Raw genomic sequence first — 27,119 nt, forward strand, 5'->3', positions numbered from 1 at the left:
CACGATCGCCGCTGATACATGCAAGCCGACGTTGTACTCCCAGTATCCCTTTCATCATCCAAAAAGAAAATTAAAATTATAAATTTGATATTTTGACGTTGGGAACTAGGAAAATGAAAAAAGTAAGAATAAACATTTTGAAACAATTATTAATTTTTAATTGTTTGAAATTTTAATAATAAATATTCGAACGCATGAGTTAGTAAAAAAATTAATTTTTTTATTACATGAGTAATAAATACGTGCAATCCATAATAAATTTCAATAGATTGAAAAAAATTTTTCCATACAAATTCATCGTTGAAGTCAGAGGTTAAAATAAGTAACAAAAGACTTAATTGTTTAAAACATTGCACGAAAAAGAATATAAAAACAAAAGATTGAGATTAAACAATACGCAGATTTAAATAAAGATATTCGCGAAGAAAAAGGAATTCAAGAAGAAGAGAATCAAAGGCAGGTTAATACAATGAAGAGACCGCAATTCGTCATCGTTATATTTATTTGCTTTATTGTTATATGTCATATAATAGTTTTATATCATATATCGCAGTTATCATAAATCAAATTTGAAAATAGGCTTTAAATTATAACAATATATCCTTAGAGAATAATTGAAGCGCTCCCTGGAATATAGGTCAAAAAGCCCTCATACGATTTCCATGAGCTTCACATCATTATCATTATCATCATCATCATTACCTTCATCATTATCTCTTTCTCTCATCATCATAATCGTCTCAACTTACGCGCGTGTGGGGACCGTTTCAATTATAGTATATCGTCGCTATGTATTGAACACTTGCCGAAATCCCCACCAAGAAAGATTTTCAAATGTTCAATCGAAATGAACATTTCATATATCCGAGTGTGTGTGTTTGTTTATCTATATAATATTATTATATCATTACTAAGTCCAGCCGAGATAGCAGGGTGATTTTTTCTCCCTTTCTCTATGTATCTGTTTTTTTTTCTTTTTTTTTGTCTTTCTTTCCTATAATTATGTTTTGCGTGTAATAATAACCATAATATAATAATAAACATTATTACACCACCACAGCAATAATAATATTATAATAGCACTGTCGCACTAGGGACGCACGGCTATATCCTCATGCGTTGGCGGCCCACTACCACTTTTACAATGAACTGTATTCATTGATCTGAATAGGATTCGGTATATATAATATATTATTAGTACATTGCGTATTCGATTCGTGACATATCTCTTGTAACGTTTACGATAAATTCGATTTTCCCGAGAACCTGGTCGCGACGTTTACGCGTGTATGGGGTACATATAGAATTTTCACGTTCTGCGTGCTGTGTGAGCTTGATAAAAATTCGCTCGTGATAATCTGTATCTGATGAATCTGCTTGAAACAGTACGCGATTCATATTACGCGATGCTCATTAATTATTCGATAAAGAACTTCATCTACGAAACAAAATGCAAAGATGAAAATGTATTATACCGGAACGGTTGTGTGGCCAATGAAACCTCCTTTATTTAATCACCCTTTAAGTAATCGGTTGGAATTGTGTCGCTCATCGTTTTCATTTTGTTCGTATCTTCGATCAAGTAAATGATCAAGTAACACTAACGTAACTTGTCAATGAAAAACTATATAAACGTTCGTCTAGGTGGAAATAAAGTGAAAGTGCTCTTCAAGGGGGCGATTAAGATGTAATCGACGATCGCGAGAGTCTACAGTGCTAAGGAACGCTCCTCTCTTTGTTTTTCTCTAATTACTACCTATCTGTTCTGGAGGAGCACAGTTTAGAAGCAACAGTCAAAATTGACAGAGTTACAATAATGAATTCAAGCGTAAGTGCAAAAGTGGAAGAAGAGCAATATGTACCCAGGTTCGAAGCCAATATGGTTCCCAAGACTTTCTTCGTATCTTTTATTCGGACTGTCTTCTTCAGTCTCAATTCTTCACTCTCAATTTGCAACATGGAAGTAATCGGAATCTCTCGTTTTGCAAAGCAATTATTTACACGATTGTAACATGTTCGTAAAATTACAGCGTTTCTTTACAGCGCTCTAAATAGTAACACGTAATTTTCATCACCTATCGTTCGATATGGTGGTGCTAGAAACACAGCTGTCCTCAACGCAAGCAAACGAAATTTTAAATTAATCGTAATTCGAAGAAAGAGCTTTGTCTTGGATATAATAATTCGTATCCACTTGTGATACGATCTGTGTCAAATGTTCCATCGTTGCATTGTACAGACTGAAGTAGCGATTTAAAACATGTTATGAAAAATATATATAACTGAATCATTGTGATCTGGCGAATACGCTTCGCTATTACGAGTCTGTCTCATAATAATGTGGATTTATATATCTAGTATTTATATATCTAGTAAAATTTTAAACGTCAGTTAACGCTACTAGAGACTAAAGTGGCGATGCAAAATGTAAATTTTATGTGTACATATTGTTTTATGTGTATCTAGATCATTTTATATATTATATGATATTTTTAAAGGATTTGACAAATATGTTTCAAAATATCGCAATCCGAATTATTTCCGAATATCACAAATTCAGATTCTTTCGACAATAGAAAATAAATCATCATTATTAACATTCAATTATTGAGGAATAACAACGTTTCTGCTGATCAACGATTAATAACGGAACATGTTGTACGACTATGAAAAGCATAACACAGATCTGAGGTAATTATAATTAATTACATTGTTATTATCCTACTGTTGTTTTCCTTAATCGACACAGACTCTCTTTTCTTTTTCTTTTACTCTTGTGGATATTGCTTATAATTGCTTCTGTAATTAACTCGGGAAATATATTAGCAATAAATTGAATAATTAAGGATTTATCGTCTTATCCTCTAGTGTGACAAGCAATATTAAGAGAGAATCTGGGTTTGAATGAATATAATAAGATTGTAATATAATTTATGTGCCTACAAATAATTGATCCAATTCAGACTATCGCTATTACTATCTCTTCGTTTCTCATCGTCAGATCCAAAATATGAAAATATGTTAAGATTTAGAGGTTGAAGCTGTGTTAGCACAATCAGTTCTTGTGTTTTTTAATGAGTCCATTTAGTCCATGCCTGCAAATAAGTAAAATTAATATATTCATAGTTCCCTACAATAGTATTTATCGTTATCCGTAGTTTCGAAAAAAAAAAGAAAAAAAAGTTTCAAATCGGAGAAATTTTACTAGATAAAAAAATCTTACCGGATGTTGCTTGTCTTGTACAGCATCGGGCATTCCCCACGCAGGTGGATCTATCTTATTCTGCTCGCCCGGCGGGAGTTCTGCCAGGTCAAATTGTCCCGGCAATAACGCCAATGCTGGTATGAGTGACATTGTCGTATTTCCGTTATTAGTCGGAAAAGGCTGTTGTGTATTCACATGGCCCTAAACACGATAAAATTAATTACACGCATGTGCAAACAAATAATATATGATAGAGATGCGAATCTTAATCTTTGATATTACAAAAAGCTTATAACTATGCAAATTTGTTCATTTTTATCGCGCGCGCGCGCGCGTGTGTGTGTGTGTGTGTGTATACATAAGTGAAAAATTAAGCATACAGGGATGGATGTCAGAGATAACAATGATTTTTAATTTTGTTAATATCAACAACTTCTTACCCTTTATATTTGCAAAAATCATCATTTTGATGTAAAAAATATATAATTTATACAAAATCGTAATGGAATCATTTATTAGTATATTATCAAAGCAGAAAGTGTTATTTTGATCTTTAACATGATGAATTTTTCAAGTTATGTGAATTTTTTAATTACTTTTATCAAGTACTTATGCAGTTTTAAATCCTAGATCTTTTTCTTACCATTATACGTAACAATGTTGCACAAAGTATAATAAATTATTGGATAAAAATAATTGCAAGTAATAAAATTAATCATGTAATCGTGCGAGAGAACTGACAGTTACCTGGAAGGAAGATTCCATCATTTGATGAAGCTCAGGTTCGACATTGGATATACGTTGATTATAAGTGGGATTCGATCGAAACATCTGGTGCCTGTCGATACCAGGCGCCAGGTTGCAATTCGACCATGCTAGTTTCTCATTGAGCATCCAACTGATGGAATCGGCGTCCCCGCCCGGACCCATGCCAGCTGCCGAGTAATTCTTCCACGTTGCTCTTTCAGTACCGATCGGTCGTGGTACTTTGCGATCTTCGATTTTGAGTTGGTTCATTTCCTGAACGACTTGCGCCGGCGACGAGGGAGATATGGCCGGCGAACCACCGTTCTCCAGAGTCGTAATCAGATCGATGCCACCACCGCCGGGTTGACCGCCAATGTTGGTAAGTTGATTAGAGAATCCCATCTGGCTTATCATGGGATCCTGGTGTGGCGGGTAGCTAGTATGTGGTGCCGGTGTGGCAAACGGCCAGCGGGTCGTCTGAGCGGTCGTGGAGATGCCAGTGTTCGCTGCTGGCGTTGCCCGCGAGGGCGCTTGATATTTTCCCAACTGATAGTTGCCGAGCATCGCCAGATTATTGGATTGTATGGCGGACGGCGGTGGCGCCGGCACGGTTGCGGCAAACATGTTGGCCGGGTGCAATCCTGCTGATCCGGCGGCAGCATTGAACATCGTCACTTGTGGCTTATTGCTCAGGTGAAGCGAACTGGAGAAGTCAGGGGCGCGCGGATTCAATCTTGACATACTAACGGTGGTGTTAATCACGGAGGCGGATGGCGCAATAGTCTGAGCGAAACTCTGCATGTGAGGATGAAACGGTAGCAGAGAATGACCGGCGCTACTCTGACTATCGTTCGGCATCATTTTTAACAGGCTAGAGTTGACGTTCGGATGCTCATAATTGCCGCTGCTGCTGTTCGCCGCCTTGAACAGACTGACGTCCAGTGTCGGCTGTGATGTAGATGGTATCACGTGTGCTGCCGGTTGATGGGTCGTCGCGTTCCGTGTTGTTAGATCACCCTGAAAAACCGCTGGTCTATTGAACTGTGCTGCCATGCCCGTTCCCATATCAATGTTCTGTTGGGGTATTACTGGTCTAGCCACCGCTAGACTACCGGGCGGCTTGTTCGGTAATGGATGCTCGCTGTAGCTCGTCGAAGACTGAAATTGCGCGGGCTGCATAGGATTGTTGTGCACGGAACATGATACCACGCTGCCAATCACGTTGGTCGAAGTATTGCTTGTGTTACCCGGCTTGCTGGATACCGGAGAACACATTGCAGTACCACGGTATCCCGGAGCTTTGGACGCATCTACCTGTGCTCGACAAAATTTAAAATGTTCATGTATTAGCCCCACTAATTCACAAGCACAACGGATTCAAATATTCGCTATAAATCTGCATCGAATCTTTGAACTTTTAATTGATTTTAATCGAACCAATATTATTTTTATGATGTTAAATATCCGTTAAAATACTGTTGTAATTATAAAATAATAATTTTTCTATTACATGCTATCACTTAAATGCACATTTTCTAAAAATTTACATTAAAAAAATTCACGAGAAACTTCCGATGCAAATTTCTCGCGCAAACTTGAATATTGTCATGTCACTTATTCACGAGATAGTGAGGGGACGAGGGGGATAAGTAAAATAAATTTAAATAAATTTAGGCGAAATTCGTATGTACTTTTGACTCTCCTATTGTACGAATGAGACTATTTCGTATTGTGTGTATTCTTATAATACGAAAAAAATCAAATAGAGATGATCCATTTTCAACATACCTGCGGTGGAGAACTATCAAACTTAGCCGCAGATGGGCCGGAGTTCGTGTTTGACGATACACCACCGCCCGCAACAGTCGCAAAATTCATGCCTTTTTGAGTTTCATTTTCTCTTCCTCCCCACATTGACTGTTGCGTGACTTTAGTAAAAGTATCGTTAAACAGAGAATACTCTAGAGGCGTGCTGCTAGGTTGCTGCTGCTGCTGTTGTTGCTGCTGATGCTCTTGAGTCACAATCGGCGTAGTGCTGCGAATATTTTGTTGCGATTGTTGTTGTTGCATCGGTTGTTGCTGTTGCTGCTGTTGTTGTGCCGTTGGTAGTGGTGGTGGCAATGTCTGCGTTTGCAGCGCTACAACCGGTGGCGAAGGTGTCACTCGAACGGAACTGGCAGACGTCGAGACGATTGAATTTTCCGGACAGTTCGTTGTCATCACGGCGTTTGTGGCTGGTGACGACGAAATCGCAATCGTTCCTGGAGGGTAACTCGACTTCCCGGAATAGTGAGATGCTATTGCCGACGGGGCGGTCAAGGTGGGCAGTGATCGGCAGTGTTTCGGCGATGTACTGACTATGGACTGTTGTTGCTGGCTGGTTGTGTGAGCAGTTGCCGCAGATGTGGCCGACATGATAGTTACGGTCGTAGCATGCGCCATGGGCTTCTGTTGCTTTACCGGTGCGGTGTGACTGGACTGCATGACGGTAGTGGAACTGTGAGTCGAGGCAGTGATCTCGGATAGCTTCGCCGCGAATGTCTGCGTCGTGCTGGTCGTGACAATCTTTGTCCCCGCTCTACCGGCGGTCATAATCGCACTCGTATACGACATTGTCGTCTTGGTGTTTGATGAGGACGCCATTTGGATTACGCCTTGAGCACGTTTCTCCGCTATATGTGCACACGTAAGTTTAATATTGATATATGATATTTAATACAAAATTAAAGTACGTATTGTAATTTTTGCTTTCCTTGTCGACTATATTTCTAGATTTTTATAGACTGATTTACAATTTGTACCCACTAACTATGTATAACAATATTAAAAATTAGATTTCTAAAAAGGCTCAAAACATTTCAACAATATTACATTCATTTTGATATGAATTATTATACATTAGCAATAACGTCTTGCCTTTACTTGTACGCTTTTAATGCGCGCGCGTGCGTACTTTTGTGTGTATATTTCTTAATAAAAAATCGTATTAAAAAAATGATTTGAAATCTTTCGATTAGTCTCATTTTAAAAAATAGCACTATGTAATTAATATTCTGAAATTTCATTCTGATCAATTTTACGCATATTTTTTTATACGTGATAACAGACACGAATATGAAAGAAAAATAAAATATTCGATATTATTTTCGTGAACAATAATTGTTTTACATTACCTGCGGCCATAAGTCTAGGCGCTGTCGCACGTGGCAAAGAAGTAGGAAAAGCACCAGCAAGCTTCATGCTTGATGAGCGAATAGGAACCAAGGGATTAGTAGTGGACACACCTGAAGGATATCCTGATTTATTAATTTGGTTACTGGTTGTACTGGATGCCAGATTAGATGATTTATTAACAGAACCACCAATTTTCGTTTTACTTGCCTGAAAGAAGATATTAGTTTATTAAATCGCTCTATATACAGCTATATAAAACTTATTATAGTTTTATTTTTTCTGCTTACAGCAACAGTGGAGACAGATTTGTCCCACGAAGAGGTTGTTACGACATTGAGTTTTGATTTCGGAAGCATCTGTAATATATCTACATCTGGATCCTTAATAAGTACTGATATCAATGAATGAGCTTGTTTTGTTGCTTCAGATGAGCCCCTACGAAACCAACAAAATGACAATTTGAAATACCAACATTTTCATCTAATATAATCAAGATATCTTCTTAAATCATAGATAAAAACTTTTTAAAAATTTTCTTATTTGTTAAATTTAAGATATTTTAATTTAATTTAATTTAATTTTTTTATAAAATTAGAGAAATATTTATGTGGAAAAAATAAAATGTCGACATTGTGGTGTTTTTTGTGATGGTGAAAACCTTTTTTTCTTTTTTAGAAAAGATTCTTTTTCTTTTTTAAATGACAAAAAAAATTGAAAATTTGTGTCCTTAAGACGATAGATTTGATTGGTATACATCTTTTTATGTATAAAGTATATAAACTTTTTATATATTAAAGGATATACAATATCTAATACTCACTTAATCGTAATGATTCTTTCCACTTGGCATTTACTTTGCTTTTCTACTTCGATGTGCGCACCAGTTGCAACACGAATAGCATTTATATTACTGCCACCCCTACCTATCACTCGGCTGATAGCATTTGGGGGAACGGATACTTTCTTAGAACGGAACGGTGAATTCATAAATCTGCCTGAATCATCCGATTGTCCCCTACAAATCACAATTATATTGTATGATTCTATTTATAAAAGATAATATTAAACTATCAAAATAAAGAAAGAAAAACATTTTGAAAAAATATCTCTGAACTTTGAATGTCTTTAAGTACACATATCTTACTTTCGTACAACTTCCTTCCATCCTTCTTCGCGTTTTCCGCTTTGTTTAGGGCTAGTGTTGTTCGCTTTCGTCGATGTGTTTAGAACATCTCCATCGTACTGATTATTATAAGACTTTTTTCCTTTGCCAGGAATATAAGTCTCGTTGCCAGTTGCTTCAAAATCTTCTCTATCAGCGGGATGTCTGGAGGACTCAAAAACTAATTGTCCTTTCAGCTTTCGATCGGAACTGACGGTAGTGGATGTTCTAGTAGTTGTGACCGAAGTTGTAGATACAGATATTGCGCTGGTAACGTTATTTATAATTCGCCTGCAGAAATTACATTATTGACATGTAAAATAACATCAAGGATAATCAATATTTGATTACATATGATATACCATATATTTATTCTATTATTGTGTAAACACGCAAAAATTATGCTGCTCTAAAATAAAGAATAATTCGTCTTATGAAACACTGAATCTTTCTTCTTGAAAATACAATTATTTAAAAAATAATATTATTTAAAAAACAAGAATAACAATTTTTTTTCGAGCTAGTTCTATTCTTATACCTTAAAATATATTAAATATATAATATATTGTTTCCTATCTTATTGTATATTAAATATATAAATTTAAAAAAATCAGATCTTTTTGATTGTATCGTGCTGTCTACACTTATACTTTACAATATTTAACCAACGTTTAACATTATCTGTACGCTAAATGTATTTAATCCTGAGGCACGTCAAATTATTTTTTTTCCCTTGTTACTTTAATAACTTTGAGTATTCTTACTTTTCCAAAGTGTTATTTTGGGATTTTGTCGATGTCGCTATATTTTGAGATAAATTGGTGTTTTGTGAAAGAAGGGTCTTGGACGAACGCTGTGGGGACGTATCCTTATCGTTGTTATTAGGACTATTGTTCTTCTTTTTCTTCTTTTCCTTCTTTTTCTCTCTCGCTTTTACATCATTGCTACTACAGCTTCCCTGACTGTTTGCATCTATTCCACTGTCACCCTCTTCTCTATCGGGATCTTCTGGGCTTCTGTTTACAGGAGACGGCACGCTCTCCATTCTTTCGTCGCCGCCCTCATGCTCGCTGTCATCCGCTCGATCGCATTCTTCGTCCGATTTCTTTCCGCTTTCTTCCTTATCCTCAAAAACTGTCTCATTCTTCTTGTATTCTTCATGAAGTTTACGTTTCTCCTCCTTCTTCTCGAGCTTCTTTTTTTTCTTTCTCTCTCGTCTACGCGCAGCAGCCGCTTTCTTCGATTCCTCTCTATTTTTTTCCATATCGAGTTCTTCCAACAATATACTTGCATTCTTATTTGCTTTAGCGGCCTGCGTCTCTTTGGCAGCTCTTATAACTTTCACACATTCATGACATTTTTCCAAAAGTTCCTTATCGCTAACTGTAGCTATGTATCTCGTCATTTCTTGATCGCTTGGGAATTGCGTTACATGATTCACCATCCATTTGACCACTTTAATATGACCTTTTCGGAATGCGGCCATTAGACAGGAAACCTAATCGTTATAGAATATATTTTACGTACATATTTTATTTCTAATATCTAATATCTAATAATAATAGAAAAAACATAACATTTGTTCTTTTTCTATTCCAAGTTCTGAACTGACATACATTGATCATATAATAAATCAGAGTGAGATAGCTACAGTTTGTTTCACTCTAACTTATTGCATGCTTTAGTTCAGAATTCTTCGAAAAAAGAACATATTCTACTATTATGCAAGAGCCTCTCGTCAAACACATTATCGTGCGTACCTTACGATTATCTTGTGAATCAATATCGGCACCTGCATGAAACAGCAAATCCACAACATTAAGGTGCCCTCCATTTGCAGCTAACCATAGTGGACTGTTCCCTTTTTTATTTTTTACTTCGACCTGAGTTCCCCTGGGAAAAAAAAAACTCTCCGTTTGGACTGTTATTTCATAATGTGACACATGAAATACAGGGATACATTACCTCGATAATAAGAGTTCTACGAAACGGCAGTGTCCTTTATCAGCAGCAATTGTGAGAGCAGTATCACGAGATGACGGTACAGGCGTAGCATTAACGTCTGCACCTTTAGTAAGTAACACACGCCCGACTTCGACGTATCCACCACTAGCGGCCTCCATTAATGGTGTTAAACCCGTCTTTAAGAAAAAAAAACAAAAAAAGTTATTATTTTGTACAATACAAAAATTACATTCACTACTTAAAACATTAGATATGTTACTTTAGCTCGATGTTCAACATTGGCTTTTCGATCGAGAAGAAGACTAACGACCTCGTGTCTTCCTTGAAAGCATGCGAGTGTCAATGCTGTATTACGGTTCGTCTCGATTTGCGCGTTAATATCACTCCCCATATCCAATAGTAATTTAACTGCCGCTGTACATTAAAATGCCATATATATTTCTTTTAGTATTTCAGTCATGACGAAAAGTTTTTTACGTCTAACAAATTGGAATTCGTTATTGTCAAGTACTATTTATGAATAAGCAATTTCAAATTTTCTTACCGGTATGACCATTCATAGCTGCTAACATTAGCGGAGATATGCCTAATTTCGAACCAGTTCGTGAATTAATTTCGGCACCATGGCTCAGTAGAAGCTTTATTATATTCACATAACCACCGGATGCAGCCAAACTCAAGGGAGTATAATCAGAAACGTTGCGATGTTCTTTGTTTGCGCCGCGGTTGAGTAGAAGCTCAACTACTTCGTATCTACCACCACTGCATGCGAGAGACAGTGGTGTGTCCTTGGTACGTTCAGATTGTGCTTCTATGTCAGCTCCATGATTGAGTAGAATTTCAACTACTTTTTGATGACCAGCTGTTGCGGCCAAAATAAGCGGCGTAAATCCTTTCTTGTCTCTATGTTCTACAAAGAAATGGAAGAAAGTATGTTAGCTTATTCGTTACGAGCTTGATAAAAAGTTTCTCTATATTTCATAATGCAGGCAACAAATATATTTTTTATATATTAAATATACTAGAAAATTTGATGTAATTAAATTCAGCCACATAATGATGTATATTTCACTTACCTATATCTGCACCGCGACTCAGAAGAAGTTCTACAAGATCTTCATGCCCTCCCGCACAAGCCAAAGTCAGCGCAGTATCGTGATTGCTGTCAGTTTCTGAATCAACATCTATACACGAAAACGGAGCGGGTGGAACTTGGTTAGACGCGTATCCACCGACCGTTGGGACACCTATTTTGTACATTGGTCAATAACTAAACAGTGAGGACACTCTTGGTAATTTATTTTGAGCATCATCGCATGATATTATCAGTGCGATTACAACGGAAATCGCAATGTCGCATAATTCTTACCTGTCGCTGGATCTAGCTGATAGTTTTGCGCAGGAAAGTTAGGAGTTTGTTGAGCATTGGCAGTTTGTTGTTGCTGGCAAGACTGTTGCTGAGACAGGAGAGGATATCTGGCCTTCTTGCCCTTGCCGGTTGTTGGTGCGGTATACACTTGTTTCTTATCGGAGGTAGCAACGTTCGCAGTTGTTGTAGTAGCGGGTGCTTGAGTCTGGGTAGCAACTTGAACTTGATTAGTGCTGCAAGTTGTGGATTGCACATAATTACTTGATTGATGAGGAGGTATACTATCTATTATCCCCGGTGCGCCACTCACAGCTGGTAATGTTTGTGTAGGAAATGCTAGTAACAAAAAAGTAAATGAAAAATTATTCACTATTGTGAGAAATTCAGTGATATTATAGATGTGCTAATGATGAACGTACACAACTTACTTATTTGAGAGGACTGAAGCAACAATTGAGGTTGGAAAGTATCGCTGCTAATATGTTGCATACATTCGCGAAAATGTATGCTACCTTGACGGAAACCTTCCTCGAAGGCCCTCAGACGATTCTTCAGCGTTGGATTTTGCAAGGATTGCGTACTTGTTAGTTGTAAACCCGCTGATATGTCTGCCTCTATTTGAACACCAGCGCTGGTCACTTGCAATGACGGTAAGGCCGGTAAAGAAACCGAAGGTACTGATAGCACAGGAGTAAAATATTCTTGGGATACGTGAGGACTTCCACTTTGCTGAACTATTTGTGTAGTATGCAAATGTTGCTGTTGTTGCTGTTCCTTGTTATTCGATACATCCAATCTTTTTAACTCAAGCTTCTCTTGATCTTCTGTTGCTATATCGAAATGGAATAATGAAAGGTTAAATTATTATTACTATTTTTTTCCTTCTTAAACTTCATAAAAATATTTACTGTCAACTGGATCGTCGAAATTGATGGAACGAAAAATTTCAAACGCATCATCGATAGGAATATCCGTGCCATCCTCTAATTTCAATACTCTCTCGTTAGGCGAGAAAGTTTTAGATTTCTGAGCGCCAGTAAAAAACGCGCACGCGCTTTCTCTGTATTTTCGCGTCAATTCAGGATCCGTTTGTTCAGGAAGATTTTCTTGCGCCGTTTGCTATTAAAAATGTGTTTTTTTAACATGTGTTTCAATACAAAAATAACTGTTAAATAATCATTTAACGATATAATTACCTGATTGTGCAAATGATGATGCGTAGGATGCAAGTGCGACATCAATTGAGTGGGCATAAGTATGCTACCAGTGCTATTAGCAACTATATTGGTTTGCTGTGAATGAGTTTGTTGGTGAGATTGTTGTGGCGGTTGCGATTGTGGCTGCTGCGATTGTTGTATCTGCATTAAAAAACAAAAATCATTAAAAAAAAAGTCTACATCGATGCCATTACGATTTGTAATTGTGAGCACTTCATATGTATCGGTTTGTATTCATGTCCATTTTTCCCCATTACCCCCTTTTTTTTAAATAGACAGGAAAAGAAAGATAACAGACGCACGTCAAATCAATGTTTAAAATTACAAATCTTGAACAGCACTTGACGTGTGTTAAATTCAATTATTGTCTCACGCGTAAACAGATTTTTGAAGTCAAAATAAGATATTGAAGAAAAAAAATAAAAATCCACCTGCACTTGATCCAACTGAAGTTGCAGTTGTTGATTTAGTTGCTGTAGCTGCTGAACCTGTTGCACTTGATAAGAAGGATGCTGACGTTGTTTCTGTTGATATTGTTGGTGAAGTCCAGCCATTATGGTTGCTTGTGTCTGCTGTAATTTTGCCATCCCCATACTAGACGTAGCTTTTCGTACATTTTTTCCTTCCTTTTTTGATACGGGTTTAGCTTTCGGACGATCGCTTATAGCAGTATTTTGGCTGACGTCGCTGCTTGCAGTAATAGGCGATTGAGAAACGGCTATAACGGTTGGAGGCGTAGAAATGCTCGGCGGACTCGGCGTAGTTGTTGAAGAAGTAGCACTAATGAGTGATACGGTGGTAGTAGTTGTAACAGGTAATGGCGCAAGAGACAAGGGAGGTGAGGAAGGAAATGTATTTGTGGGGAACGTTTCCGTCGCGGTTGGAACCACGGAAAGCGTTTTCTGGAATTGTGCAGCTTGCATCCCCATTATTTTACCATCAAGATAAGCGCTGCACACCAACGCTGCGTCGTTAGTGTGCACCCCTGGATACGTCAGTGAACCACCAGACATACCGGTTGTATTGCAAACTAAACCTTTCAAACAAAAAATTATAGAAAAATTTCATGTTGAAAACATTAACATATACAATCATAAACATTTAATGTAAATGTTCATTTCGATAAAATAAAGAAAATACCATGAGGAGATGTCGACTGAGCTGGCAAGTCAATATTCAACATGCCCGGTAATAATGCGTCTGTCTCACTAGGATCTTGCTGCTGCTGTTGAGATTGATTAATAATTGAATTCCGTGGACCAGAAAACAAATGTCCTGCTCCTTTAATTTGTAGTTCTCGTTCTACCCTCTGAAAGAGATACCATTATACGACTTGACAAAGAGACTATACGAAACCGTGCATACACACGCATACATATAGATATATATAAAATACAACATAATTACAAAAAATGCATTCTATTTGAACTTTTTTTTGTCTATTTGAATTTTGTGTCTGCGTATACATCATATATAAAAATAATTATATTTTTAGATGAGTTAAGCACATATAAATGCTATTTGCAGTTAATCAAAGATTCTTACAATATGTATTTAAATATATCAGGGAATTTTGTCGAGAATTAGTACAAAGGACATACTTGCAGTTCTTCAAGTATTTGTTGCTTGTGAAGGATTTGCTCTTGCCTAGTTACAGCTTTCCGACTTTCGCTGACATGTATCACTTGCGTTGACGCTGCTGGCGTCGGACTAAGACTAATATTAGGTTCTGACAAACTTGTAAAACCCCCACTGCCTTTATCAAGAATATTGGTATCGTCCTTAATAGTAGTGGTTGATTCTCCTGCGGGCTGTGAACGAACTTGTTGCGCTTCGGCAGAAGTAAGGCTCATATCGGGCATCATAGTCACTGATCGATTTTTTCTTAACAATGATTTTTGCGTATTATGTTTGGGTTGAAGATTTTGCGCTTGTTGTTGCTCGGCAGCTTGTTGTTGTTGTTGTTGTTGTTGTTGTTGCTGCTGTGGTTGTGTAGATGTTTGTTGAGAGTGAGGTACGTGTTGTTGATGACTTATATGTTGTGGTTGTTGCTGTTGTTGTGATTGCTGCTGCTGCTGCTGTTGCAGTTGTGGCTGCTGTTGTTGCTGTTGTGGTAATAGCATGGGCGCAGGTGCAGCACTATGAGGAGCACTCATCATAATACTATGAGGATAATCCAATAAGAGTTGAACAACAGGAGTGTGACCCCCTTTTGCTGCTTCTATCAGCATAGTAGAGTTATCCTATAATTTATTTCATTGGGTTATATATTAATACAAATATAATTAATGCCTTGAAAAGATTGTATAGAAAATATTAAAATACTGTACGAATGTCGCACAGAATTGAGAAATTGGTAATATCGTATATCACATAATGTGTCAATCTTACTGAGAGATATTACGTTCATATTAAATCTTTGTGAACTTTTCTATATTTCAAAGTGTATATATATATATGCAACAAATTGAAATAAATCAGAAATAATCATATAAAAACATGACATCTACTTGAAAAGTACAATTATTTCAAAGTACAAGGATAATCTCTTACTTTTAATTTATGAAAAGGATTCGCAGATTGTGCAAGAAGTAGCTCAACCACTGCAAGGTGACCACCAGCACACGCCAAGGAAAGTGGTGTGTGATCATTATTTGTCGTTTGTCGATTGACATCGGCGCGCTTCGAGATGAGGAATTGAACTGTGCACAAATGGCCCGCTCTACAAGCCTTCATCAGTGGAGTTCTACCTCCTTCTGATTCGTGCTCCTTAAATACACAATGAATTGATATAAATAATTCGCACAGAGATTGAATGAGAAATTTAACGAGACGAAATTATATGGGAAAATATATAAGGATAAATTTTTGCAAAAGTTGAGTATTATACAATTATAGTAAAGGCGTACTAGATCAGCGCCAAATTGCAATAGAAGATCAGCAACGTCAGTGTGACCGTTCTCGCATGCGTATGTCAATGCTGTATCTCCTGTTTGCGTCTGAGCGTGAACATCTGCCGCAGATTCCAATAAATATCGAACAAGATCCAAGTGCCCTTCCTGTGCAGCCTCCATTAGAGGAGTAGATGCGCCCAGCTCGATATCCGCTCCCGCCTTGATTAAAAAATCGGCAACTTCCAAGAAACCACCGCAACAGGCCAAAGTAAGCGCCGTTTCCTGAGTTTCCTCAGTTTGAGCATTGATGTTTGCACCTTTTTGTTGAATACATCCATTACATTGTATCCCTGTTGTTTAACATTATATTATGTTCATTCGAACGAACAACAATACATACCTTGGCTCAAAAGTAAAGCAACCATCTCTTCATGACCCTCGCGCGCTGCTTCCATCAATGGAGTATAACCCTCGTCGTTAACTTCCTCGATATTTGCTCCACGTTCGATCAGAAGCATAGCCAGGTCCACGTGACCCCCGCAGGCAGCTAATGTTAATGGCGATTCAAAACTATCCGTCGGCATATTTACTTGGGCACCTGAATCTAAAAGTAAACGAGCAACTTCCACGTGACCGTCCATTGATGCTTCCATAAGGGCGGTATGCATCTCGTCGGTTTTATGCTCCTGTAAAAATGCATAGAAACATCATTATTTGTAAAATTATAAGATATCAATATTTGAATTAAGATTAGGTTGCGTAAAAAAAATTCTTAGATCACATGTTTTCCATTCCTTGTCCATCTCTTGTCATGTAATTCTATGTACTGGAAGGCTTTAAACTGTACTAAAACAATTCGAAACAAAGCAGCGCTACTTACGTGGCGTTAGTTAAAAGTATAAATGTAGGGGGACGCTAGATGAGAACCAATGAGCGGTGAAATTAAAAACATTGATAGCCAACATTCACTCCCATTAAAAAACAGGTAATTTTCGGAGGAGTAACCATAGGAATGTTATTAGAAAAGTTGCATTTCTTCCTTTTCCGAAACTGACTTTCCAGAAAAGAGAAGAGGCAGCAACTTGCCTATCTGTATGTTCGGTGGAATGTGACAGGTGTTTTCCCTACCAACGATTATTTTATCGTCTGTAGATACACAGATCAGAGCGCACTCTATTTCATCTAATATTATCTTTACTGTACATCGCAGAGAAAAGGATGAAACAATCATTGTTAGTTACCTGATCGGCACCAGCTTCTAGCAAGAAACGGACCATTTCTAAATGTCCCTTGTAGCAGGCCAACGTTAACGCAGACTCTTTAAATTCATTGGAATGAGTATTAATGCCAGCTCCGTGTTCAAGCAATATCTTAGCGACTGGAACATGCCCAGCGCTTGCCGCTTCCATGAGAGGTGTATGACCATTCTCATTGTGATCCTCAACATTGGCTCCCGAATTTAGTAGGACACGTACAACCTCTTCGTGTCCACCGGCGCATCCATACATAAGGGGTGTATTACCTTTGATCAATACAATTACATTTGAAACAATACCGAAACGAAACGACACCATGTAACCTCAATAATATTTACACATAGCGTTAAGAAGCTAATGTATCGTTGATTTTACAGTATATTGCGATATAAAAGGTGCAAGAAACGGTAGGATATTTTAATTTTACCTGACGTAGACTGAGCATTAACATCAGCTCCATGGGCAATCAGTAAAGATACAATATCTACATGCCCTGCACTAGCAGCTTCCATCAAAGGGGTGCAGTCCCCCTTGATGCCACGATCTTCTACATTAGCATTCATCGCCAAAAGTACCTGTATCATAGAAAAACGCAATGACGGAAAAATTTCATCGCAGTCTACGAAATTAATTTCAAATAAATTATCTTACACAATTATATGTATCTGCATACAATTATAATGCCAACTTCATGTCCGTGATTAACATGACAGTTTGATAAAGAAACAAGGAAAAAAGTTGAAGTATGTATGTATATAATGTCTCTTATGTATATATAAGAGACTTGAAGAATGTATGTATTTACGTTTTAAAAAACTTTTCCATAAGAACACATTTCTCTTATGTTAATTACATAATATTATAATTAAAAGTAATTTTAGCTAATTATTATTAATTAAGTAAATCACGTAAATATAATCACGCAAGAACAGTTGAAAATAGATACATACATCAAAAATAATTTTTCCAACAGTAAAGTTAAGTTAGAACCTCCTTATTTTCGAGACAAAGTAACAATCGTACACTGTTAAATAATAAGTAATTTGTTAACCGTCTGAGTGGCTGTAATAACAATAAATGTAATGTAAATAAATTTGAATTGTTTCGACAATTATTAAATACATGCCAAGAGATTTTATTTTTACACCTTGTATCCTTACAGCCAATGCACAATAACATTATCGAATAATACGTTCGATATTATTTATTTTCTGATCCTTTTACATAATGAGAATTACTGTACCAATGTATTATTACAGCCATTCAAACTAAACTATTAATATTAATTACAACACCTGCACAAATAAAGTGAGTATATAATATACATTTACACGGTAAAATATGCGTATCAAGAAAATGACAAAGGAGGAGAGGCAGCATGCGCCAACGTGCGCACACAGCAGAACACGTCTTTATCTATGAGAGGCACTAGAGTGTCTTTCACGAGATTTTTCTTTTTCTTTTTTTTTTTGGAGAAAAAAAAGAGACAGATTTATACGAGAGCAAAATTTATGAAATCCATAATGAGGGAGGGGGAGGGGGGCTCATGACGCACGCATACACATACCGCCGCAATGAAGATTGTACGTTAAACGTGTGAGAACCGGAAATTTTTTATTCACACGCATATACGTACTTGGTGCATTTCAACGCGTTTCTAACAAAATATCGTACACGTTTCCCAGATTAAGATCAATGTAATGATAATAGAATACGAACTTTTTGGAAATAACTTGGTTCTTAGGAGGGAAAGGAATCGTAGACTAATGATTATTTGGATGCAAACCTGAGCAAGTTCGTAGTAACCAGCTGAGCAAGCGAGAGAGAGCAGACTTTCTCCCTCCTCGGTGGTCTCGTGGACACTTCGGCCCTCCGTTAATAATTTCCGAACGGTACCGACGTCTCCGTCGGTGCACGCCTCGACGAGAGAACGCTTTTCGTTCGGTGTACGCGGGTTGTCACTGCGCATACGTGTTAATGCTGCCGCAGCTTCATCCAATGCACAAGAAACACTCGATGTTAAGCGACGGAGAACCTCGTGGTCGGGCAAGTGCTTTCCATCACCCGATGATAGTTTCCCAATGCCGGCCGCTTCGAGAAGTGCTTCGAGACGCGCTTGAGTCTCAGGATCCACAGAACGTTCGGGATCTTCAGGTGTCAGTAAGAATTTCGACGACTCGGGATGATCTTCGTCCAATTCAACCTGATCGATCGCAAAGCACTCCACCTACAACGAAATATCTGTCGATAAAGTTATATAATAATAAAGAAAGAAGAGAAGAGAAGAGAATTGGATATAAGAAATTATTTGCCGTCGTCTACATTTCGATTATGCTCTCGTGATCATGCTTGATTTATCTACGCTTGATTGATCTGTGGCATCCTCAAACAAACGAGATCCCGAAATGAATCTCGATCGAGAGAGATGAGAATGCGGAGGGGAATGCCTCTTTCGCTTCGACTCGGACGTGTCGTCGTGGCGAACGCGCCCGTGTCATGCTCGAATTTTGCGCGACAGAATGGAACCGCGCGTTATCGCCACTGCGAGAGACAATAAACGTAAATCGGGAACGCGCCGGGTGAAAGTATAATTGTGTGTTTTCTAGGCTCTAGCGAGCGGCCGCTACGAGATAAGTGATGTTACGAGTGCTTAGCGCGCGGCCGTTCCCCCGTGAAGGAGCCAGGACTACCAGGAGGGGGGAGGGGGGGGGGGAAGAGGAGGAGGAGGAGGAGAAGGAGGAGGAGGAGGAGGAGAAGGAGGAGCGGCCCCGCGACGACGACGGCGACGACGACGACGACGGCGACGGCGACGACGACGGCGACGACGACGGCGACGACGACGGCGACGACGACGACGACGACGACGGCGACGGCGACGGCGACGACGACGATACTGACACTTGCACGACCTGTGATCCCTATGAATGGTACATACACTCGCGTGCAATACCTACGCGCGAGCCATGCGTCGCTCTTCCGCTTATCGCCTCTCTTCACCCCGCCTCGAGCTGGCACGATCGGCCGTCGTACATTCGCGTCGGGACACACATGTACACGCACACACATAGCGCGCGCACGACGAATGAGATCGACGAGTTCTTTCTCTTCCACGCAGTCTGAACGGAAGGAGACGAGGAGGAATTCCGTACCAACACCGTCGGATATAGAATATGGTCGCTTCCACAATCCACGCGTGCATCGACCAGCGAGCGAGTGCTATGCTGCGCTACGCGCGGAATGAAGCAAGACGACGCCTTAAAGTCTTAAAGCCTTAAAGCAGTTAAAGCTTAAAGCGTAGTGAGAGAACGCCACCGGTATGGTACGCCGCGAACAATTACGCGAGCGAGTGCAACTGATGGTGGAGGTTCAGAGGTTGGACGGACGAGCTAATCGTCACCGTGAGCGAACTCGTACGGACACTCGCGACTGCTCGCGAGCAAGAACGCGCGGCGTATTACGGGAAACCCACTAGGTGGTGCGCCCGACAGCAGTGCGACGAACGCAGTACACTGAACACTCACGCAACGCGCGCAACTCGCGCATCCCATGTACATGATATGTACTGCGCGCGCGCGTCATGTGCGTATGCGCGCACGCATACGCGAATCGACGGGATGGATGCACGTGCGACGCGCGTTGCCCTGTAGCCCTGTGTTTGTGCAGTGCACCGTTTCCTGCACGACTATGCGCGTACAAGCATGTATTATTACGCGCGCGCGCGCGCGCGCGCGTGTGTGTGTGTGTGTGTGTGTGTGTGTGTGTACTCGCGCGTGCGAGTACTTTACCAGCATTGCACACGCTCTGACAAATATAACACATACACATGCATGCCAGTCATTCTCTTCTTTCACTCTTTCTCCTTCGTTCCTCCTCTCCGCGACTCTTAGAGTCTTACGTCCGAGCGCGAGCACGGGGTTGCCAGGGAAGGGGAAGGAGGAAGGCTAAAGGATAAAGGATGGGAAGGATTGGGAACGGCTACGGCATTCGAACACTGCACTTCGGTGGCCGCGATGCTCAGCGATCTCGTGTGCTCCCATAGACATCAGAATGAAGGTGCAAGTCGTTGCAACGCGCACGCTTGCACTATAACGAGAGAAAGGAGTGGAGAGGAGGCAACTGGCAAAGATAGGAGGATGTGTGCGGGGAATTGCGTGAGCGATCAGCGAATTCGCGAGAGACGAAGCGACAACGAAAAGAAAGCTTCAAGCGCTCAACGATGTCGTCAGCAACTATTAACTCATACATGTATCAACTCCTCATGGGTTATATAACCCTTTCCTGAATTCCCCGCTGACATTCCTCCTTCCTTTCTCAACTCCAGTCCCTTCGTCCCTCAACGACCGCGACCGCGACCGCAATGACGACGACGACGACGACGACGAGGTTACGGCGAGACTGGCCATCTACGTGTACGCATCTAGCGAAACCAAGACCACCTGGTGGCTGATGCGAAATCTAACTAACACGAATAACGACGATAAACTCGACGAGTGGGTGAGGTGGAGAGGAAAGGTGGTGGTTGTACAAGCGAGACAGAGATTGTGTGGGAAAGAGGATACGTTTCTCGATGCGATCGCGAACCCTTAGGACGACCTCGACCACGTTCCGTCTAAGATAGAACTTGATCGACGACTTTATTTTGCTCCAAGTAAAATTCCAAGTGTAATTCGTTGAATATCTCTAAGGTACTTCACTGTGTTAATCGCTAGTTGATAAGTTGCTGGAGCTTGCCTTTTCTTCGTTTCGAGCTCCGATCATTATTTATTCAATTCTTCACTACCTGTTTACAGGTGATTTGATAAAATTTATGCATTTGTGTCATTATGCAAAAAAATGTGCAAAGTACGTTTACAGATCTACTTACTTAATTGCAGACGGGTATATGCGTGTATATGTATACATACTACACGTGCGCATGTGTGTACAGGGTGTCCCGAAATCTTTTCAAACTCTTTCTACTGTGCAGCTATTCTGATTCGCGAATTTCGGGACGCTCCCTGTGTGTGTGTCTGCTCAAATGTTTAAAGCAAAAAGAACATTTCAGCAAATAGGTATGCCAACGTAATTGACTTTGCACAATACGTTTTTATACAGCGACATAAATACAATTCTATATGTCTACATGTACAGACCTTGGCAAGAGAGAGGAGGACGAAACAAAGTCTAGAAATTAAAACCAATGTTACAATATTAGAAGGAAAAAAATAGCTTCGATCACATGAGGACAACAAAGTCAATAAAAAATTCGTCTTGGATTCAATTTAACAAACTTTTGCGAAAACTTGATTGACAACAAATTTGGTTAATAGAAAGGAGAGTATAATTCTTATAAATTTGTAAAATAGATATTGCTCAAATATAGTCTTGAAGCTTAAAAGTTGTTTGAAGGAAAAAGATTTGAAATAAAAGAATTGGGAATGTTCATTATTAAAAGAGCTGCAACATCTTTACGCATCCAAAAGTTACGCCTATCGCATCAATTAATTCTTCTATTAGTATTAAACAGACTGCAATCTAGTGTACAATTAAGTGCTAATTAAACACTCGTGTAGATACTTGAGAATTGGGCATTCAATGTTTGGCAGAAAATTAGACGCACATAAATGTGCAAGAATTAATGGTTACTAGCTTAGACTAGGGAGATAACACTGAAAAAAAAAAACCATAATTAAGACATTGGTGCCTCTCTATATGGACTTTAATAATTTTAATTATTATAGATAAACAAGAAATCAACTATTTAAATTAACTAGGATTTTTTTGGTCTTTGATTTATCTCATCGATATTATCGGACGTTGTTGAATGGGATTGCAAAAGCACATGATAATTTGTGTCAAGCAAATTCCGATTGATATTTTTATGACTTTTAGGTTATAATCGTATTATCATCCTCTATCGTAAATGATGAGAAAAAAGGCAAGGAAATCAATTCTTTTTGTGATCGATGTGATTCGCAACTCGACCTCAGTTATTTAGTATTAATTTTTCTAAATTATTATCCTTAAACAGCTGTGCCATAAACAAGAATGTGACAACAAGAGTGGGAAAATTTTAAATTTGTGCTTTACAGGATAGCGATAGAGAGCAAGACGTTCCAAGACGGAAAGAGACGTTAATCAATCAGTGAATATCAGTAGATAAAACTTTGTAAAAAGTATTGTATCATATTCTTTTCCCTTACGAAAGTATTGATCTCTCAAACAATGATGACCCAGGTCAAACATTTCCTATAGAGCTTGCAGCAAATTTGACATTTGACTGACAAAACCTGTCGAGCAAGTGTTATCTACGAGAATGTTAATTTCGATTAACCTAGGCAGAACTTGTATTATTTGGACCATCATGCTCGTTTCTTTGGTCACTGACCTTACGCTTATTTATTATTTTGCATACAAGCTTATACTACTAACGTTATTTATATGTGGACAATTAATTTCTTGTTACTTAATACGTGGAAAGAGAAATTAGATTAGAAACGATCAACAATGTGATTAGTAATTCCATAATAAACAGTCCTGTCGACTGTTAGTATTAATCATTACGATTAAATTAATCAGATCACTGGTTATTTTGGTTTACAACAAATGATTGTATACAATATCATGTAAATGACATAAAATTACTAAATTATATACTCATTATCCTCTCGCATTGTGGCCGAGGGTTACCTTGAAAAAAGTCAAATTAGAAGTTAAGTTAATACCAAAAAAAAAAGGGTAATTAAATTAAGAAAAAATGAATAAACTTTTTAATTGTTTAACTTGGCATTACCGAACCCTGCGGAAAATTGGTCTAAAGACGTACGTTGGACATACGTTACTATCAAACGTAGTGTTAAGACACTCAAGAGCTGTTAAACCCGATTCTCATGAGTTTGTACATTCCTCCTGAAACTCGCCGCGTGACGCAGCGCGCAGGCGAGGAAATCCTCGATAGTCCACCTTACGCGCGTGTCAAAACTTTTTCCTCCCTGCAAACGTACGTATAAATTATTATAAATTACGATCCAATGATTTATTAAAGTTTCAAATAGAATCAACTGCAAGGTGACACTGTTTTGTTGATCGAATCATAGTCACTTTAGAATCATAAAATTACAAACTGACATTCCCTTTAATGATTTATTCTCCTTTTCACATTTCTATCTGTTGCCTTACGAGTAAGAGGTGATAACGAATGAAATAAAAAATTGTTCTTAGTTATCTCTCGATTATTCGCTTTTAACCGTTCAGAAAGACAAGTATATTTTTTTGTCAAACATACTTGTCGACAAATTATTTTGTAGTACAGTTTAAAATGTGCAGGATATATATGTATGTATATACATATACTCTTTTGAATGAAGAGAATAGAAATTTCAATCATTGGATCTGTTCCTTTTAGAGAGCTAAGCTTCTTCATCTTTTTCTCTCCAACGTGGAAAAGGAAGAAAGATAAAGTATGCAAGAATCTTAGCTAAAAAGAACAGACCTATTTTCAAGTGTACCCTTCCATAGTCTCTTAACGAAACTATCTTGGCACAGTGACGACTAGTCATAACCTCGTCGTTTTCTCTGCTTGACTTGAATGTCCTCTCACGCATACACACGAAACATATGCCAATGACACGCGTGAGTTTAAGCATATGTATATGGAAATCACGAGGAACATCCAAATATGTGTGCGCGTAACGGCCGTGTATGGATGGATATATCGTTTCATACGCATCATTTCATACATACATACACACCAGGCGCGCGCGCGCGCAAGCACGCACACATTACACACACACGCGCGCGCGCGCACGCACGTCGCGTAGATCGTTACGATCGATCCGGTATAACGAGCGCGTGCATGCACATAATGTCGCCAACATCCTCGGTGCAACAATGCTGACGCGAAAATACGCGTTAACACAAATAGGAAATGCCAGAGGAAACGCCAGCGAGTGGAAAAAAAAAGACCAAGAGCGAGAAAGATAGAAAGGAGAGATATTCGAGCGAGCTCAACGGCAGATAATTCGAGATCGGAATTGAGCGCGCGTTCCTAGAACTGGCGAACGCGATCCAACGGAGATAGCGCGTGTATCCGCCCTGCGAACGATGATGAGTGTGTCAACGTCGTTGCCGAGAGAGGAAGAAAAGGAAGACGACGCCTACGTAAGATAAAATCGGCATGTTTCATGTCAAGAAGCTCGGTTCGTTAAGACTATGATCGTTCGCGAACGCGTGTATACGTATTCACGAGCGTAGGCCATAGTTTGCGCGCGCGCGCGCGCACACGCACGCACACACACACACACACACACACACACTCTCTCTCTCTCTCTCTTCCTTTTCCCCTCTCTCTCGCTCACTCACACATACACATATACTCTCTCTTTCTCATTCCATTTGAGAACCGTGTCCCCACCTTTTCTCTCTTACTCTCATGTCCTGTTGGCCGTGCGCACGGCAAGGCGAAATCTCATCACGTTGCATCTAGGCGCGCGCGCGCGCGCGCACGAAAGGGGAAGGGAGGGGGGAGGGGGAGAAAGAGAGAGAGAGAGAGAGAGAAGCTCGCCTAGGATTTAGCGTTAGCGTTTACCTCGGAAACGCTGTCCTCCTCGCTCTCTGACGAATCTGTCATAAAACGCGGTTGCAGCTCGGAGAAGGTCTCAGTCTCCGATTTCGTGGGACTCGAATTCGAAGACTGGGGAGTCGATGACGTTTTTCCAGTGTCGTGGTGAACGTTCGCTGGTAGTGGTGATGGTAATACCGCTGCTGCTGCTGGCTGCAAGACTGGCTTCTCGAGGCTTTTCTGGCTATCCGAGGTCGTTCCTTGTGCTACATTCTGCATCTTTACCCCCCAGATAAATCATATGACACACAGTTACCTCGCTGATATACTGCGGCAAAGCACACACCGTACACTCGAAATCTCTCCGCGACTGTGCGATTATAAGCTCTCGGGAGGCGAACGGTCGTCGTCATTCACGTAAGCTAATACCCGCCATTTTCACTATGGCCGACGACGGCGAGCGAGACCAGAGCAGACTCTCCAATATACCACTATTACCACTTTTCACTTCTCGTTCTCGTTCTCGCCGCTCGCTGCTGCTGCTGCTGCTCGTGTTCGATGTTCGGTGCTCGCGTCTCGCGGTTGGCCGGCCGCGCCGCGGATCGTAATGATCGCAGTGATCGCACATCCGTCCACACTCGGCCGTCCGCCGTCCGCCGTCACTTTAGTCTAGCGCACGGCGCTTAGCGATTCTTAGCTTTGACGAACCGCGGCGCGGTTGAGCCAACCTTTCATTCTGCTTCACTCCTCGATCTCGAATGTTCGCGGCTGCGCTCCCTCTACGTCTACACTGCGCTCTATCCATGTCACACGGCCTACATGGCATTCATGGCTCATGGCGTTCATGACAATATTGGCAATGGCATATATCATTATATTAGATACGGCATATTACTCTAGACTGGTCTACCGCTGCGCGTTCACCCTTCGCTATCGTCTGTCGCCTGTGTTATGTGTATCATTTTATCCTTATTCAGATTCCCCTCCCCCCCTCGAGTATCACCCAGGTATCACTCCATTCTTGTTGTTTATCGTACATTAGACAAGGATGACATGACACCTGGAGAGCACCTAGGTAGGAATCTGAACAAAGATAGGATGATAAACATTAAACGTGGGTATCCGGCTGATGTTTCCGAACGCAGCCCTACCTGTCCTACTACACTGTCACGCGTGTCGTGTTGTGTCGTGTCGTGTCGTCTCGTCTGGCGCTCAACTTCAATTGCGCACAGATATCTTCATTCGCCGTCTCTTTTCATTTGTTAATTATCCAAATCAGATGATTGACAGTCTTCAACAGCGAAAAAAATATCATGTTTCCTAGTAGAAAATGTCTGTTTGATCATTAAAGAACGTATTGATAGTTTTTACACAATTTTACGTTTATACGAGAGAGAGAGAGAGAGAGAGAGAGAGAGAGAGAGAGAGAGAGAGAGAGAGAGAGAGAGAGGAATAGAGGACACTGAAAATGATCAAAATATAGCTTCATTAAAAAAAATAATAAGTGAACACCAATTAATTTTTCAATATTTAAATTTAATAAATTAAACAAAACTAATAAATTGAAACAAAAATATAAACTTTTATTTCT

At 39.6% G+C, this 27,119-nt stretch overlaps 1 protein-coding gene across 2 annotated transcripts; it reads right to left on the reverse strand.

The window, feature by feature from the left end:
- Window positions 1–484: 484 nt before the first annotated feature.
- mask (multiple ankyrin repeats single KH domain) lies at window positions 485–26,284 on the reverse strand. Of its 2 annotated transcripts, none has more exons than XM_087413578.1 (28): window positions 25,556–26,284; window positions 18,776–19,216; window positions 17,417–17,564; window positions 16,975–17,255; window positions 16,134–16,419; window positions 15,749–16,050; window positions 15,393–15,608; window positions 14,441–15,082; window positions 13,980–14,148; window positions 13,271–13,875; window positions 12,819–12,980; window positions 12,531–12,741; window positions 12,051–12,452; window positions 11,623–11,958; window positions 11,330–11,500; window positions 10,798–11,163; window positions 10,513–10,667; window positions 10,254–10,429; window positions 10,049–10,181; window positions 9,053–9,786; window positions 8,271–8,579; window positions 7,947–8,141; window positions 7,414–7,561; window positions 7,126–7,333; window positions 5,741–6,624; window positions 3,953–5,266; window positions 3,224–3,406; window positions 485–3,095 (listed from the first exon to the last, which is right to left on the reverse strand). In XM_087413578.1, exons 1-28 carry the CDS (start codon window positions 25,805–25,807, stop codon window positions 3,072–3,074), a joined length of 9,453 nt encoding a protein of 3,150 aa, XP_087269704.1. In that variant the 5' UTR covers window positions 25,808–26,284; the 3' UTR covers window positions 485–3,071. The 2 variants fall into 2 exon arrangements, with proteins under 2 accessions (XP_087269704.1, XP_087269705.1); XM_087413579.1 differs by lacking the exon at window positions 25,556–26,284 and adding an exon at window positions 19,944–20,385.
- Window positions 26,285–27,119: the final 835 nt, after the last annotated feature.

This window comes from Acromyrmex echinatior, chromosome 14, assembly GCF_024713525.1.
Source record: "Acromyrmex echinatior isolate Ae372 chromosome 14, ASM2471352v2, whole genome shotgun sequence".
Lineage (NCBI taxonomy): Eukaryota > Metazoa > Arthropoda > Insecta > Hymenoptera > Formicidae > Acromyrmex > Acromyrmex echinatior.